Below are 17432 nucleotides of genomic sequence, written 5' to 3'. Positions count from 1 at the left end.
CTAGGAATAATGGTGCATAGTTCCCTGAAGGTGAAATCTCATGTGGATAGGGTGGTGAAGAAAGCTTTTGGTATGCTGGCCTTTATAAATCAGTGCATTGGGTATAGGAGTTGGGATGTAATGTTGAAATTTTACAAGGCATTGGTAAGGCCAAATTTGGAGTATTGTGTACAGTTCTGGTCACTGAATTATAGGAAAAATGTCAATGAAATTGAGAGAGTACAGAGAAGATTTACTAGAATGTTAACTGGGTTTCATCTCCTAAGTTACAGAGGAAGGTTGAACAAGCTGGGTCTTTATTCTTTGGAGCGTAGAAGGTTGAGGGGGGACTTGATAGAGGTATTTAAAATTATGAGGGGGATAGATAGAGTTGATGTGGATAGACTTTTTGCATTGAGAGTGGGGGAGATTCAAACAAGAGGACATGAGTTGAGAGTTAACACTCAAAATATGCTGGAGGAACTCAGCAGGTTGGGCAGCATCAACCGATCTTTTCCACGGATGCTGCCTGACCTGCTGAGTTCCTCCAGCGTGTTATGAGTGTTGCGTTGACCCCAGCATCTGCAGATTATTTTGTGTTTATGAGTTGAGAGTTAAAGGGCAAAAGTTTGAGGGTACCATGAGGGGGAACTTCTTTACTCAGAGAGTGGTAGCTTGTGGAACAAGCTTCCAGCAGAAGTGGTTGAGGCAGGTTCGATGTCGTCATTTAAAGTTAAATTGGATAGCTATATGGACAGGAAAGGAATGGAGTGTTATGGGCTAAGTGCAGGTTGGTGGGACTAGGTGAGAGTAAGCGTTCGGCACAGACTACAAGGGCTGAGATGGCCTGTTTCCGTGCTGTAATTGTTATGTGGTTATATAACTCAGGTCCTCCAGTCCTGCAACATCTTGTAAATTTTCTCTGTACTCTTTTCAACCTTCTTTACAATTTTCCTACAGGTAGGTGATCAAAACTGCACACAATACTCCAAATTAGGCCTCACCAACTTCAACATAACATCCCATCTCCTGTACTCAAGACCTCGATTTATGAAGGCCAATGTACTTCTATAATGTTTTGGAATGTTCCTTAATCCTGCTTGCCAGAACCATTTCATGTCCTCTTTTTTGCCCTCCTAATTTCTTCCTCAAGTCTTCTCCTAAATACCTGTACCTCACATATGCTTCCTATTTCTGAGCAAACCTTCAGTTCTCTTTGTTAACTAATTTTTCTTAGTTTTACCAACTTTGATTCTTACCCTTAAAGGGAGATGTTGACTCTGAACTCTTACCATCTCATCTTTAAAATGCCTCCACCTTACTGGATTCTGTTTTGCTCTTTGGCAGCTGTTTCAAATCTATCTTCACCAAGTCCTGCCTTATACCATTGAAATCAGCTCTGTCCACAATTTAAGTCAAGGGACAACCTTATCTTATTACATGATTACCTTGAAACTTAATGAACTATGGTCACTTTTTCTAAAAGGTTCCTCCAAAGCCACTTCCATCACTTTAACATTGTCATTCCAAGTACAGCCTCTTCCCAATGGAAAAGCATTTCAGAGATTTCATTTTACTTAAGCACCTTCTATGGCCCTCTGTTTGTCAAGGTCAACCACAGATGTTGTGTCCTAGCTGAAGTCAATTCGTAACCCAGGGCAGTATGATATGGAGGGCAACCTGTTGCCCATACAACAGGTTTCCCTTCTTCATGCAGCTGATGAATCCAAAGGAACTGCAAAGACTAATACAGCTTCACACCAGTGGCATTGCAGTTTCCGGTCAGGATTCAACTCAATGTAGGACTATTTTAGGGACTACAGTTCCAGATGTTGCCTTAGAATTTATTCACAAAGCCTTCCTCATGAATGGGTGTAGCTGCAGGGCAGCGAAGGTTTGTGAAGAAGGATTTCTTCTCCTAGTTGAGCTGCCAACCATGGCTGTTAAGCCTCATCTGCCAGGTTTTTAGGTGTCCAAAACCTGTGTGCCCCTTCTCTTATCAGTAGAAATGGTTCTGCTGGGTTTCGTAGCTAAGCCACATGTAAAGGCAAGAAGTTGGACACGGTTGTCAGAGACTATTTGAGACGTATGCCATTGGGAGTATTTAATAGGGAGTGGAAGCTTATCCCCACTACGCACCCCAGCTAATGACAACCTTAAGGAATCTTACACTCAGGCAATCCAAGTCCATATTGGGAAATTTAAAAAATTTCCTTATTATGATTTTCAGCACGACAGAAAGCTTTAGATAATGAATTCCAGACACTAACATGAAGATATGGTCACTAATATTTCATGATCTTAATCAGAAGTCCAGAATTAGATCTATGTTGATACTTCAGAAGGTTGTATGGCTAGAGAAGCTTCTCTCTGCTTTTTCCTCACACCTCATGCCCAGAACTCATCTGGGTCAGGAACCCATCTCCTTTCTATTCTCACCAAACTGCTTACCACTCACCTTCCTTTCTTGGACACAACATTAGTGATATTGTTAATGGTTCTCTTTCACGGGAATTTTTCCTGGAAATCCAGGTTTGAATTCCTGAATTAGGTACCTGCCACACCACTACTGCAAAATTGAAAGCTGTGCTTACTGATCTGTGCCTCAACTTTATTGACTTGTCTTTCCCCCACATTCATCGCCCAAGATATAAAGTTTAAAAAGTAACCTGTTTTTGACAAAAGACTATACCAAGTATCTAGCATTTGCTGATGTAGAAATGCTCCCTAACTTTACTGCAGGACTTGGATTTAAATTTTAGAATACACCCCCTTGACTTGGACTCCTCAACAGTGGAAATAATTTATGACCTCAAGATCACTTCAGAACATAGGAGGTTCTTTTTTCCATCCTCTGTACTCCAGTCCTCCTGATGCCTTTTTGATTATTTTCCATACACATCCATGAATTTTTAATAAAGTGCCTGGATCTCCAAAACTCTGCAAGCTCACTGGTCTTCTGTAATATCACCAATTTCCCCACTGCTGTGGAAACCCTCAGCCATCATCTGTGGTTGTGAATGTTTCAGTATCCAAGGTGACTTCCTGTGCTCTACTCCCAAAGTCATCTAAAACTCATGTCCTAACATGCCACATCTGATTTAAGCTCCTACGGCCACTGTAGATGTTCACTTAAACTGGATCCTGGTTGAGCACCAACTTCATTTCAGAATTCTCCTTTTTGTTTTCAAATCCATCCTTGGTTTCTAGCCCCATTCTCTTGTAATTTCCCCCAATTGTACACCTGCTTTTTGAGTATCCCTGAATTTAATTGCTCTACCATTGGTAGTAGATAGTAGCCCATCACCAAACTTCTTTGCCTCCTTTTTCTTGCCAAAGATGTTCTCAAAACATCTTTGTGTCAATAATACATGCTCTTTTGCCTTTTTCTTAAATTATGTGGTACAGGTACAAGTTTTTAATGTTTCCATTAGTTCCCACCAACAAATCCCCCTCCCTTCCTTAGGACAGCAGCTAAAATGCTGTTCTTTTCGTTGTTGCCAGCTTTTTAATGGTTGAAACGATATTCAATAAAGAGATAGAGACAGAAAATGATTGAAGTGTTTAGCAGGTCAGTTGGCATCTGTGTAAACAAAATCCCAATTTACGGTCAGTGAAATTTCATCAGAATAAATGCAAAATTAGTGATTAATGCTGGTGAGATTTCATCAAATATTTCTCTATCTACTGATGCTGACCATTTTCAGCATTTTCTAATTTCAATCATATGCATTATGTTAATATTGTATTCATTGAAAGGAACCTGCTTTTAATTCACCTCATCACTAATTGTGGAAAAAGGAATGATCCACATTGCAAAAAAGGCCCACCTGCCTCACTCACCTCTACTTCCATTCTCTATGAGCAAGAAAAGGTAAAAATAATTACATCAACACTGCCAACTTTTATTTCACTTCAAAAGTCAGGATTGATTGTATTGCCGAAAAAAAATCTTTGTGTCACTTATTATTCACTGTTAAGATCAGCCTTGATCCTCTACCTGGAGACTGGCATTTGCTTCTCTAACAGCTCAGTATTGCATGTCTATATCAAAGGATACACAAAGCTGTTCACACTAGCATAAGGGAGAGATTGTGAAATAAAAATGATACTGTGGTATGTACTTTATTAGCCTAAGTATATAAATCAGTATTTAATAAAAGATTAGTAGGTTTAGGGTATAAAAGACAGTTCCACAACTGTTCAGAGCACACCATTATATTTTTGTTATGCACCTATGTGATATGACCATCACTGGTAGGGATATTAATTATGGATTATCACTAATTGCTTTCAGAAAGCCTTTTGGAATCACTGGGGTCTATGTGATGCACGTACTGTGAAAATATTGTTAGCTTTCTGATCTTGGCTTAGTGTTGATGAAGAAATAATGAAACATTTCCAAGCCAGGATGGTGGTTTAGGAGGAGTCTGGAAGACTGTGGTATCACCATTACTACTCTCTACTTTCAGAATAGAATAAAACTATAGTAAATAATAGGGCTCTGAAAAATGCTGTAGAACACAGGGACCTCAGGGTACAACTACATAGTTCCCTGAAAGTAAAAGCACAGGTAGACAGAAAGATGAAGTAGACATTTGACACACTTGCCTTTATCAGTCAGGGCATCGAGTACAACAGCTGGGACATCATGCTACAAGATGTTGGAGAAACTGCACTTGGAATATTCTTTTCAGTTTTCATCACCTGGCTATAGGAAGAATGTCATTAAACTAGAAAGGCTGTATAAAAGATTCACAAGTATGTTACTGGCATTAGAGGGTTTAAGTTATAAGGACAGTGACAGATATTTTCCCTGGAGTCTAGGGGTTCAAGGAATGACCATATAAATGTTTCTAAATTCAACAGGGGCATAGACAAGGTGAAGGGTCACAGTCTTTTTCCTGAGTCAAGGGAATCTAAAGCTTGAAGGCATAGGTTTAAGATAAAATGGGAAGATTTAAAAGAGATCCCATGGGCAACATTTTCCATACAGAAGGTGAAGAATATATAGGACAGGTTTCTAGAGGAAATGGTAGAGTTGGGTACAATTATGATGCTTAAAAGACCTTTAGATAAGCACATGGATAGGAAATGTTTAGAATACATACCAAATATGTGGAGGTAGAACTAGCTCAAGTAGATAGCTTGGTTGGCATGGACAAATTGGGCTGAAAGGCCTGGTTTTGTGCTTTGTAAGGCCATGAATCTATGTTAGAAACAAGAGTTGCAGAAAAACATGCAATACTTTGATTCTGATACACTGTTCAATAAAATTATTGCTCATATTCTGTTCCAACATACCTTCTTATCAAAATGTCTCAGTCTCAGTCTTGAACCTACTCAATGACCGAACAGTCACTTATCTTTGACTGAATAGATTTCACTTCAGATCTGTCTAAAATGCTCAACCCCTCATTCCAATGAGTAACCTCTTGCTACAGAATTCATCATCAGCGAAAACAAACCTTCTAGTATCTACTCTGTCACACGAGGAAATCTGCAGATGCTGGAATTTCAAGCAACACACATAAAAGTTGCTGGTGAACATAGCAGGCCAGGCAGCATCTCTAGGAAGAGGTACAGTCAACGTTTTGGGCCGAGACCCTTCGTCAGGACTAACTGAAGGAAGAGCTAGTAAGAGATTTGAAAGTGGGAGGGGGAGGGGGAGATCCGAAATGATAGGAGAAGACAGGAGGGGGAGGGATGGAGCCAAGAGCTGGACAGTTGATTAGCAAAAGGGATATGAGAGGATCATGGGACAGGAGGCCTAGGGAGAAAGAAAAGGGGGAGGGGGGAAGCCTAGAGGATGGGCAAGAGGTGTAGTTAGAGGGACAGAGGGAGAAAAAGGAGAGAGAGAGAGAGAAAGAATGGGTGTATATAAATAACGGATGGGGTATGAGGGGGAGGTGGGGCATTAGCGGAAATTTGAGAAGTCAATGTTCATGCCATCAGGTTGGAGGCTACATCCCTCCCCCTCCTGTCTTCTCCTATCATTTTGGATCTCCTCCTCCCCCTCCCACTTTCAAATCTCTTACTAGCTCTTCTTTCAGTTAGTCCTGACGAAGGGTTTCAGCCCAAAACGTCGACTGTACCTCTTCCTTTCGATGCTGCCTAGCCTGCTGCATTCACCAGCAACTTTTATGTGTGTTGCTTGAGTATCTACTCTGTAATTTTTTTTAATAGTTATAGTATTTAGAGTTATAAGCTGACCTATTTAATCTTGGTGGTGAAGGAATAATAATTTGAAACAAATTTAGTGGTTGTTTGGAAAAGGTGAATTGATTAGGGAAAGCAAACTTTGATTTGGTAAAGACAAGTCCTATTTGACAAACTTGAGGGAACAGCAAACACTGAGCAGAGAAATGGAATAAACATTGACTATGATGATTGTGAAATGCTATTTGATAAAATGCATATACTGTATATTTTCAATCAATATTTAAGCAATAAAATAAAAGAGACTAGCAATAATAGGTAGAAAATTGGCTAAGTGATAGGAAATACTTTTTTGACTGGAGGAAAATATACAGTGGAATTCCATAGTGTTGGTACTAGGATCACTAATTTTCTTAAAATGTAAACTGAATGACTTAGGCTTGTGTATGGAACAGTCTCCAAGTTTGAAGATGATACAAAATTGGAAATGTAGTGAAGATGACTAATAAACTAAGAAGTTACATTTCTATGGGAAGTACAAGAAGAGGTAATATGAAGTTATCAATCTTTTAAAGTTTCAGGAATATAGAGATCTGTGGGTATATGTGCGTAAAACATTGGAAGTGGCTGTATCTATTAAGATAAATTAAGTTTAAAAAAATGCAGGGGCATGAACTTTGTGAAGAAAAAGGCATATAATAGAACACACAGTTAATCTTTATAAAACACTACTTTGACCACAACTGGAACATTGCGTGTAGATCTGGGTACTGCATTTCAGGAAAGATACAGAGGCTTTAATGATATCAAAGAGAAGGTTTACTGCATAAATTCGAGAGGCTGGGGTTCTGACTGAAGCAGAAAAATGGAGATCTCATATGGTTATTTAAAATTATAAAGGATTTCAGAAAATAATATTCCTGAAAATTATGAATTATGTCATTAAAGGTTAGCCATTACTTACCTACCATTTTACCTTTTGATCTAGTTTCCTAAGCTAGCTAACTAACTTAGAATACAGTGTATAGTTCTATACACCATAACTCAGGAAGGATATGGTAACATCTGAAAAAAGTGCAGAAGAGGTTCATCAGATTGTTGTCTGGAATAAAGGGCATTAGTTATAAGAAGAGATTTGATAGGCTGGGTTTATTTTCTACAAAAATGCATGACCATACACTTCCTGACAATGCATTCCATCTGCCGCTTCTTAGACCTTTCTTCTAATCTGCAGCCTCCCTGTTTCTTCAACACTACGCCCCTTCACCTATCTTCTTCTTGTTGGCAAACTTGGCCACAAAGCCATCAATTTCATCATCCAAATCATTGATATACAATGTAAAAAGAAATAGTCCCAACATCGATCTCTATGGAATACCACTTGTCACTGGCAGCCAACCAGAAAAGGTTCCCTTTATTCCCACTCTTTGCCTCCAGTCATTCAGCCAATCCTCTAACCTTGCTAGTATCTTTCCTGTAATACCTTGGGCTCTTATCTTGATAAGCAGGCTCCTGTATGGCACCTTGTCAAAGATCTTCTGAAAATCCAAATACACAGATTCTCCTTTGTCTATCCTGCTTGTTACTTCCTCAAATAATTACAAAAGATTTGTCAGGCAATTTTTGCCCTTAAGGAAATCATGATGACTTTGCCCTATTTTATCATGTGTCTCCAAGTACACAGAAACCTCATCCTTAACAATCAACTCCAACATCTTCCCAACCACTGAAGTCAAGCTAACTGGCCTATATTTTCCTTACTTCTGCATCTCTCCCTTCTTGAAGTGTGGAGTCATATTTGGAATTTTCCTGTCCTCTGGAACCATTCCAGAATCTAGTGATTCTTGGAAGATCATTATTATTTACTCCACAATCTCTTCGGATACCTCCTTCAGAACCCTGGGGTGTAGTTCATCTGATCCCGGTGATTTATCTACCTTCAGACCTTTCAGTTCCCCAAGCACCATCTCCCTAGTAATAGCAACTGCACTGACTCCTGCCCCCGATACTCTCAAACCTCTAGCATACTGCTCGTGTCTTCCACAGTGAAGATTGATACTTACTCAATTTATTTCCATTTCCTTGTCCCCCATTACTACCTCTCCAGTGTCATTTTCCAGCAGTTTGATATCTACTCTCGTCTCTCCTTCATGTTTTAGATATCTTCTTTGATATTATTGGCTAACTTACCTTTGTATTACATCTTTTCCCTCCCTATAGCCTTATTTGTATTCTGTTAATTTTTTAAAAGCTTCCTAATCCTCTAACTTCCCACTAATTTTTGCTATATTATATGCCATCTCTTTTTCTTTTATGTAGTCTTTATCTTCCCTTGTCAGCGGACACAATTCATTCTTTGGAATGATTCTATCCTAAGCTTTCTCAATTGCTCCCAGAATCTCCAGCCACTGCCATTCTGCCATCATCCCTGCTTGTATCCCTCTCCATTCGATTTTGGCCAGCTCCTCTTTCATGCCTCTATAATTCTCTTTACTCCACTGTAATACTGATACATCTGACTTTGGCTTCTCTCTCTCAAATAGCAGGGTAAATTTTATATTGTGATCACTGCCTCCTAAGGGTTCCTTTACCTTAAGCTCCCTAATCAAATCTATTTCAATACACAACACCCAATCCAGAATAATTGATCCCCTCGTGGGCTCAACCACAAGCTGTTCTAAAAAGCCATCTCAAAGGCATTCTACAAATTCTCTTTCAGGATCTAGCAGAAACCTAGTTTTCCCAATCCATCTGCATATTGATAGTCCCCCAGGACTATCAAAACATTGAACTTTTGGCATGCATTTTCTATTTCCCATTGTAATTTGTACCCCATATCCTAGCTATTGTTTGGAGGCCTGTGTATAACTCTCATCACGGTCTTCTTAATCTTGCATTTTCTTAACTCTACCCACAAAGATTCAACATCTTCCAATCCCATATCATCTCTTTCTAAGGATTTGATTTCATTTTTTACCAACAAAGCCACGCCTCCCCTTCTGTCCACCTGCCTGTTCTTTTAATACAATATCTATCCTTGGATGTTAAGCTCCCAACTATAATCTTTTTTCAGCTGTAACTCAGTGATGCCCCAATGTCATACCTGCCAATCTTGAACTGTGCTACAAATCATCTAACTTATTCCTAATGTTCTGTGTATTCAAATATAACACCTTAATTTCTGTTTTTGATTTTGTCCCCGTGTTACACTGCAACTCATCTTACTGACTGCAATTTTGCCCTGTCATCTGCCTAACCTTCTTGATTGTCTCACTACACACTGCCTCTGCTTGTATACTAACTGCCCCATCTTCAGCCGTATCACTCTGGTTCCCATCCACCTCACCAAATTAATTTAAACCCATTGCAACAGTTCTAGCATAACAGTAGATAACAGATTGGTCTGTGGAGACTCATTGATAAATGAATAATTGCAAAACCTTGCTATTAGTTCATGCTGTGATCTCCTGAATAATCAGGAGTTCAGGAGGGAATATTTCATTCTCAGAGTAGCATTGACAATGTTATGATCTAAAGGTTACATTGAGTTTAATCGCAGTATCATTGAAATGAAGGGTCTGCAAATTGCATGTGTGCTGCAAAATGATTCAATCAAATGTTTTGCTGTTTCATCCAACATTCTTATAGATTATGCCCTACCAATGCTACTCTGTAAATTATTTGTGGACCTAGATTAATAGATCTGAGGCATTAAATTCTATTTTTGATGTTGACTAAGTTCTCAACAGTTTTGCTGTTTCAGAATAATAAACATTTCTCAATATTGCATCTCAATTACTGCATAACTAGCTAACAACTTTTTTTATTGTAAATGTTGAGATGGTCCTGTCAGCACTGCACTTTGTGCAGTGAAGAAAGCAACAGCAGGCCTCAGTATTATGGATGGAAGAGGCAGAAGCGAGGTTTACTGGGCAGCCATAGCTACAGTCAGCAATGCGTTACACTGCATGCACTGATTCATAATCTACACACTTAAATATTTAACACACAGCACCTGGAGAAAATAGACTGTGATTTACAGGTTTCCAGCTGTGAAATAGCTTTCCTGCCTTGAGACATATTAACACAGAATTGAAGATGTGTAAACATGTATCAATACTTAACCACTTTCTCATTTCTAGGTAGATTGAGTTTAGAATTGTTATTAATTCCATCCTAGTTTTAGCCTCAAAGGAGAACTTTAAATGCCTAATTCTAAACAAAATTTTCCTTGTGTTGAAGATGTAACTTGGCTTTGTTTGCCCTTGCCAATAGTTTTAAAGAATTTCCACAGTATTGCAAACTCTATTTGGTCACTTCAATGGATCATTGCAAACAACTTTGCCTCCTTTCTTCTTCTCTCTTTTTAAGTAAGTAATCAATATAGCAGCAAGTGACCCCAGCTTAAAGGTGTTCCTAATAAATAGCTTTGGAATTTAGGTCCACCATCCAAAGGACTTTCAGTAATATTCTGGAGGGCAGCTGTCTTACATTGACAAATTATCCCAAGGAAACAAAGAAAGGAATAATCTTGGAGGGGAGCACAGAGGCACGGCTGGTAGCTTCACAGCCCCAGCCACCCAGGTCCACTCCCGATCTTGACTGTTGTCTGCGTAGAGTTTGACCATTCATCCTGCGACAGAGTGGGTTTCCTCTGGATACTCCAGTTTCCTCCCAGACTCCAAAGATGTGGGTTGATAGATTAATTGGCTACTGAAAATTATCCTTTGATATAGAATAGAATAGTACAGCACAGTACAGGCCCTTCGGCCCACAATGCTGTGCCGACCCTCAAACCCTGCCTCCTATATAAGCCCCCACCTTAAATTCCTCCATATACCTGTCTAGTAGTCTCTTAAACATCACTAGTGTATCTGCCTCCACCACTGACTCAGGCAGTGCATTCCACGCACCAACCACTCTCTGAGTAAAAAACCTTCCTCTAATATCCCCCTTGAACTTCCCACCCTTTACCTTAAAGCCACGTCCCCTTGTATGGAGCAGTGGTGCCCTGGGGAAGAGGTGCTGGCTATCCACTCTATCTATTCCTCTCAATATCTTGTATACCTCTATCATGTCTCCTCTCATCCTCCTTCTCTCCAAAGAGTAAAGCCCTAGCTCCCTTAATCTCTGATCATAATGCATACTCTCTAAGCCAGGCAGCATCCTGGTAAATCTCCTCTGTACCCTTTCCAATGCTTCCACATCCTTCCTATAGTGAGGTGACCAGAACTGGATACAGTACTCCAAGTGTGGCCTAACCAGAGTCTTATAGAGCTGCATCATTACATCGCGACTCTTAAACGCTATCCCTCGACTTATGAAAGCTAACACCCCATAAGCTTTCTTAACTACCCTATCCACCTGTGAGGCAACTTTCAGGGATCTGTGGACATGTACCCCTCTGCTCCTCCACACTACCAAGTATCCTGCCATTTACTTTATACTCTGCCTTGGAGTTTGTCCTTCCAAAGTGTACCACCTCACACTTCTCCGGGTTGAACTCCATCTGCCACTTCTCAGCCCACTTCTGCATCCTATCAATGTCTCTCTGCAATCTTCGACAATCATCTACACTATCTACAACACCACCAACCTTTGTGTCATCTGCAAACTTGCCAACCCACCCTTCTACCCCCACATCCAGGTCGTTAATAAAAATCACGAAAAGTAGAGGTCCCAGAACAGATCCTTGTGGGACACCACTAGTCACAATCCTCCAATCCGAATGTACTCCCTCCACCACCACCCTCTGCCTTCTGCAGGCAAGCCAATTCTGAATCCACCTAGCCAAATTTCCCTGGATCCCATGCCTTCTGACTTTCTGAATAAGCCTACCATGTGGAACCTTGTCAAATGCCTTACTAAAATCCATATAGATCACATCCACTGCACTACCCTCATCTATATGCCTGGTCACCTCCTCAAAGAACTCTATCAGGCTTGTTAGACACGATCTGCCCTTCACAAAGCCATGCTGACTGTCCCTGATCAGAGTATGATTCTCTAAATGCCCATAGATCCTATCTCTAAGAATCTTTTTCAACAGCTTTCCCACCACAGACGTAAGGCTCACTGGTCTATAATTACCTGGACTATCCATACTACTTTTTTGAACAAGGGAACAACATTTGCCTCCCTCCAATCCTCTGGTACCATTCCCGTGGACAACGAAGACATAAAAATCTTAGCCAGAGGCTCAGCAATCTCCTCCCTCACCTCGTGGAGCAGCCTGGGGAATATTCCGTCAGGCCCCGGGGACTTATCCGTCCTAATGTATTTTAACAACTCCAACACCTCCTCTCCCTTAATATCAACGTGCTCCAGAACATCTATCTCACTCATATTGTCCTCACCATCATCAAGTTCCCTCTCATTGGTGACTACCAAAGAGAAGTATTCATTGAGGACCTCGCTCACTTCCACAGCCTCCAGGCACATCTTCCCACCTTTATCTCTAATCGGTCCTACCTTCACTCCTGTCATCCTTTTTTTCTTCACATAATTGAAGAATACCTTGGGGTTTTCCTTTACCCTACTCACCAAGGCCTTCTCATGCCCCCTTCTTGCTCTTCTCAGCCCCTTCTTAAGCTCCTTTCTTGCTTCCCTATATTCCTCAATAGACCCATCTGATCCTTGCTTCCTAAACCTCATGTATGCTGCCTTCTTCCACCTGACTAGATTTTCCACCTCACTTGTCTCCCAAGTTTCCTTCATGCTACTATTCTTTATCTTCCTCACCGGGACAAATTTATCTCTAACATCCTGCAAGAGATCTCTAAACATCGACCACATGTCCGTAGTACGTTTCCCTGCAAAAACATCATCCCAAACCACACCCGCAAGTTCTAGCCTTATAGCCTCATAATTTGCCCTTTCCCTATTAAAAAGTTTCCTGTCCTCTCTGATTCTATCCTTCTCCATGATAATGCTAAAGGCCAGAGAGCGGTGGTCACTGTCCCCCAGATGCTCACCCACTGAGAGATCTGTGACCTAGCCCAGTTCATTACCTAGTACTAGATCTAGTATGGCATTCCCCTTGGTTGGCCTGTCCACATACTGTGACAGAATCCTTCTACCTTACTGTCTTTGGGTGATAGAATTTTCAGGAAAGAAAGAACCAGTTTTTTTTTAAATAGGATATTATCATGGGTTGTTAGTTTTGCACAGTCAGGTTGTTTTCTACATCAACTAAGTTTTAGCTCAAAACCCTCAGAATCAGAATCAGGTTTATTATCACCGGTATGTGACGTGAAATTTGTTAACTTAGTAACAGCAGTTCAATGCAATACATAATATAGAAAAATAAAATAATAACAATAAATAATTAAATCTTATTTAGAATACTTTATACAGTATACATATATTGAGATTAAAAATTGTGCAAAAAACAGAAATACTACATGTTAAAAAAAAAGTGAGGTAATGTCCAAGGATTCAATGTCCATTTAGGAATCAGATAGCAAAGGGGAAGAAGCTGTTCCTGAATCGCTGAGTGTGTGCCTTCATGCTTTTGTATCTCCTACCTGCTGGTAACAGTGAGAAAACGGCATGTCCTGGGTGCTGGAGGACTTTAGTAATGGTCGCTGCCTTTCTGAGACACTGCTTCTTGATGATGTCCTGCGTAATTTGTAGGCTAGTACCCGAGATGGAGTTGACTAAATTTACAATCCTCTGCAGCTTCTTTCGGTCCTGTGCAGTAGCCCCACCCCCCATACCAGACAGTGATGCAGCCTATCAGAATGCTCTCCACAGTACATCTATAGAAGTTTTTGAGTGTATTTGTTGACATAGCAAATCTCTTTAAACCCCTAATAAAGTATAGCCGCTGTCTTGCCTTCTTTATAACTGCATCAATGTGTTGGGACCAGGTTAGATCCTCAGAGGTCTTGACACCCAGGAACTTGAAGCAGCTCACTCTCTCCACTTCTGATCCCTCTATGAGGATTGGTATGTGTTTCTTCATCTCAACCTTCTGGAAACCCTGCATCAGGATGGCCTGATTATTTATTTCTTTTTGCCACTGGCCCACTTTATAATATCATGCTGGATGAACACAGCCGACTGAGCAGTATCTGTGGGGCGAAAGGAACAGTCAATATTTCAGATCAAGACCCTGCATCAACACCTGATGAGATTAACGAGAGGTCTGACTGCCACCATCCTAACCAGGATCTTGACCCTGAAATATTGACATTTTCTTCCAGCCACAGATGCTGCTCGACCTGTTCAGCTTCTTCAGCAGATCTTTTTGCTCCAGATTCTATCTGTGGTCTTTATGCCTCTCTCCTTATAATTTTACATATAATTTAGATGGTATGTATGAATATGCCTGCCGATTTAAACATCTGAAGGCCACTTTATATAAAGTGGTTTATAAAATTGAAGAGGTCTGGATGTGACATTTTTCTGCTGTAAAAATTAATGTTGCTGTATTATCACTGGAACCTTCCAGCACACCACTGAAGCAATACATTACAATGGCAAATTTACCTATTGTTTACTCAAGAGTGCCCTCTCTCTCATCTGATGGTACCCTAGCAACAGATTCTCGTCTAATGACTCATTTCATTAGGCAGCATTTGCCTGCAAAGTGAAACGTTTGAATGGATCTAAAATCCTGTTGTGCTGGATTAAGTAATGTCAGTGACCATGTGCTGCAGCAAGCAATGAGCCACAACATCAGATCAAAATTTGAACTGTATTATTGCTTCTTCTATAGTTCTCTTTAAGTAAACCCGCATGAGTTTGATTGTGTGGATCATCAGTGTAATGTCCGTAATTTAGGACTGGGTTATTTGGACTTGACAAATTAAACCCAATATGTACTGAGCTATTTGAAAACAAATTCATTACTAGCCGCTTTGAGGATCAGAGATGAAGACTTGAAGTCAAAAGGCAAAGTCCAGGGGTGGGGGTGATGGTGAGGGTATGAGATAAAACATTTATTTATTTTGCGATAAAGCATGGAGTAGGTCTTCTGGTCCTTCAAGCAGTGTCGCCCAGAAACCCTTGATTTTACTCTAGCCTAATCATGGGGCATTTACAATGACTGATTAACCTACTAACAGGTACACCTTTGGACTGTAGGAGGAAACCAGTGCACCCAGAGGAAATCCACGCATTTCAGGGGGAAGGGGGTGTACAAACCAGAGTACCAGAGGAAATCCACACATTCCATGGGGAAGGAGATGTACAACCCCTTGCAGAGGACGCCAGGATTGAACATCGAACTCCCACACCTTGTGCTGTAATAGCATCATGCTAACCACTACGTTACCAAGGTAAAGATACTCAAACATGTACAAGATCAAGTTTATTGCCATTCAACTCCACATACGTATACCACCAAACGAAACAACGTTCCCCGGATCAAGATGCACAACAACACAATACATATAACTCACACACGTAATACATAAACTAATATTACCACTTGCAAATCACACCACTCCCACAGAACAATGACAGAAACTGTGAGCACACACATGCACACACAATACTTCCACTAATGGCACTTTGTGCATTACTGTGATATTCTAGTGCTGCTGCAACTTATTTTCTGCTACTCATCTATTTAATACTGTTTTTCTATTACTGTCTTCTTTTCGTCTACCGCTTTATTTAATTGCCTGAGAGGAAGCCAAACAGAATTTCATTGCACCTATCTATAATGACAATGAAGATCATTCAATTCAATTCAAATAAGATACACTTGCAACACAAGTTATAAGGTAAACAGTATAATGCTACTGGCGCTTCATGCGTGATGACACCTGGGCGGTGGCAGGGAATTGAGTAGTCTTACGGGCTGGAGAAGAAGCTGTTTCCATCCTAACAGTTCTTGACCTAATGCTACAGTACCTTCTGCCTGATGGTAGGGGAGTCAAAGAGGTTCTTGGACAGATGGGAGGGATTATTGACGATACTAAGGACCCTGCATATGCAATGCTCCTGATAAATATCTCTGATGGATGGGAGAGACCCCGAGGATTCTCTCTGCAGTACTCCGAATCCTTTGTAGGGGCTTGCATCAGATGCCTTGCAATTCTCATACCAGATGGTGATGCAGGTGGTTAGGAAACTCTCGATGGTGCTCCTGTAAAAATTGGTTAGAATTGGGGGTGGGGTGGGGAAAAGAGGGGAAAGAGCCTCACTCACTTCAATCTCCTCAGGAGGTGAAGTTGCCACTCTGCTTTTTTATCAAAGAAATGGTGTTGAGGAACTAGGTAAGATTGTCCGTTATGTGCACTCCCAGAAACTTGATGCACCTAACTCTCTTCACGGAGGAGCCACGTATGCGCAGAGAGGTGCGGTCAGCCTGCACCCTTCCTGAAGTCCAACTCATCTCTTTGGTCTTGTCCAAGTTGAGACTCAAGTTGTTGCGCTCACCCCATTTTGCCAGCCGCTCTACCTCCTCTCTGTATGCCATGTAGTCATTGTTAATGAGGCCACCCTCTGTTGCATCATCAGTGAACTTGATGATCGGGTTTGAATGGGATCTAACAGGGCAGTCATGCGTCAGCAGTGTGAACAGCAGCAGGCTAGGCATGCAGCGCAGGGGGCGCCGGTGCCCAGTGTGATGGAGCTAGAGGTGCTTCTGCCAACACGGATTGACCGTGTAGAAGTCCAGGATCCAGTTACAGAGACAGCTGTTGAGACCCAACGAGGACAGTTTGTCTACCAGCTTCTGAGGTGTGGTTGTATTAAATGCCAAGGTGATGTCAGTAAACAGCATCCTGACTTGTTCAATGCAGAGGGTGATTCAGAACTAGAAAACAATGCCTGTGGTAACAAAGCAAAATGTGCAAAGTTTGGGCTCCTGGAGGATCCCAATAGGTCAGGCAACATCTGGGCAGGAAAATGGGCAGTTGAAATCATGGGTCCAGTTGAATGGTTTCGATCTGAAGCATCACCCATCCATCGCCTCTCTACAGATGCTTCCTGACCCAGAGTTCCTCTAGCACTTGTTTTTTTCTCCCTCCTGCAGATTTCAGCTTTTCAGTTTCACATTTCCATTTCAAAATTATATTCGAGACACAAAGTACTCTGCAGTGCTATGGAAGAAAAAATGTAGGAATGAGACTGAATAGATTGCTCTCCAAGGAGTTAATGAGGACATTTTTGGCCAAATGCTTTTTTTTCAGTATAGAACCTCTATGATTAATTCTACTATTAAATAATTTACTACTTTTTTAATTCTCTCTCAACATGAAATAGCTTAAAATAATGTACAAATTGTTCTCGACTGTTGAATCTTGTGGTTTCTGTAGCAACTTGCAAATTATTAATAG

The 17432-nt window shown here is 40.8% G+C and overlaps 1 protein-coding gene across 3 annotated transcripts in view; it reads right to left on the bottom strand.

Annotated features, from left to right (window-relative positions):
• Window positions 1-17432, bottom strand: part of LOC140195455 (disintegrin and metalloproteinase domain-containing protein 22-like) — a 345726-nt gene that overhangs the window by 9283 nt on the left and 319011 nt on the right. The window contains exon 29 of one of the 3 annotated variants that reach the window (XM_072253771.1): window positions 14160-14213. The exons of the other annotated variants lie outside the window; for them this stretch is intronic. Within the exon in view, the coding sequence (XP_072109872.1) occupies window positions 14180-14213 (34 nt within the window). The 3' untranslated portion in view covers window positions 14160-14179. Of the gene's footprint in view, window positions 1-14159; window positions 14214-17432 lie in introns of those variants that run through there. 3 annotated transcript variants of the gene reach the window in all.

This window comes from Mobula birostris, chromosome 3 (assembly GCF_030028105.1).
Source record: "Mobula birostris isolate sMobBir1 chromosome 3, sMobBir1.hap1, whole genome shotgun sequence".
Classification (NCBI taxonomy): Eukaryota; Metazoa; Chordata; class Chondrichthyes; order Myliobatiformes; family Myliobatidae; genus Mobula; species Mobula birostris.
The sequence above is the reverse complement of the archived record's forward strand: the minus strand, read 5'-3'. Positions and strand labels throughout refer to the sequence as shown.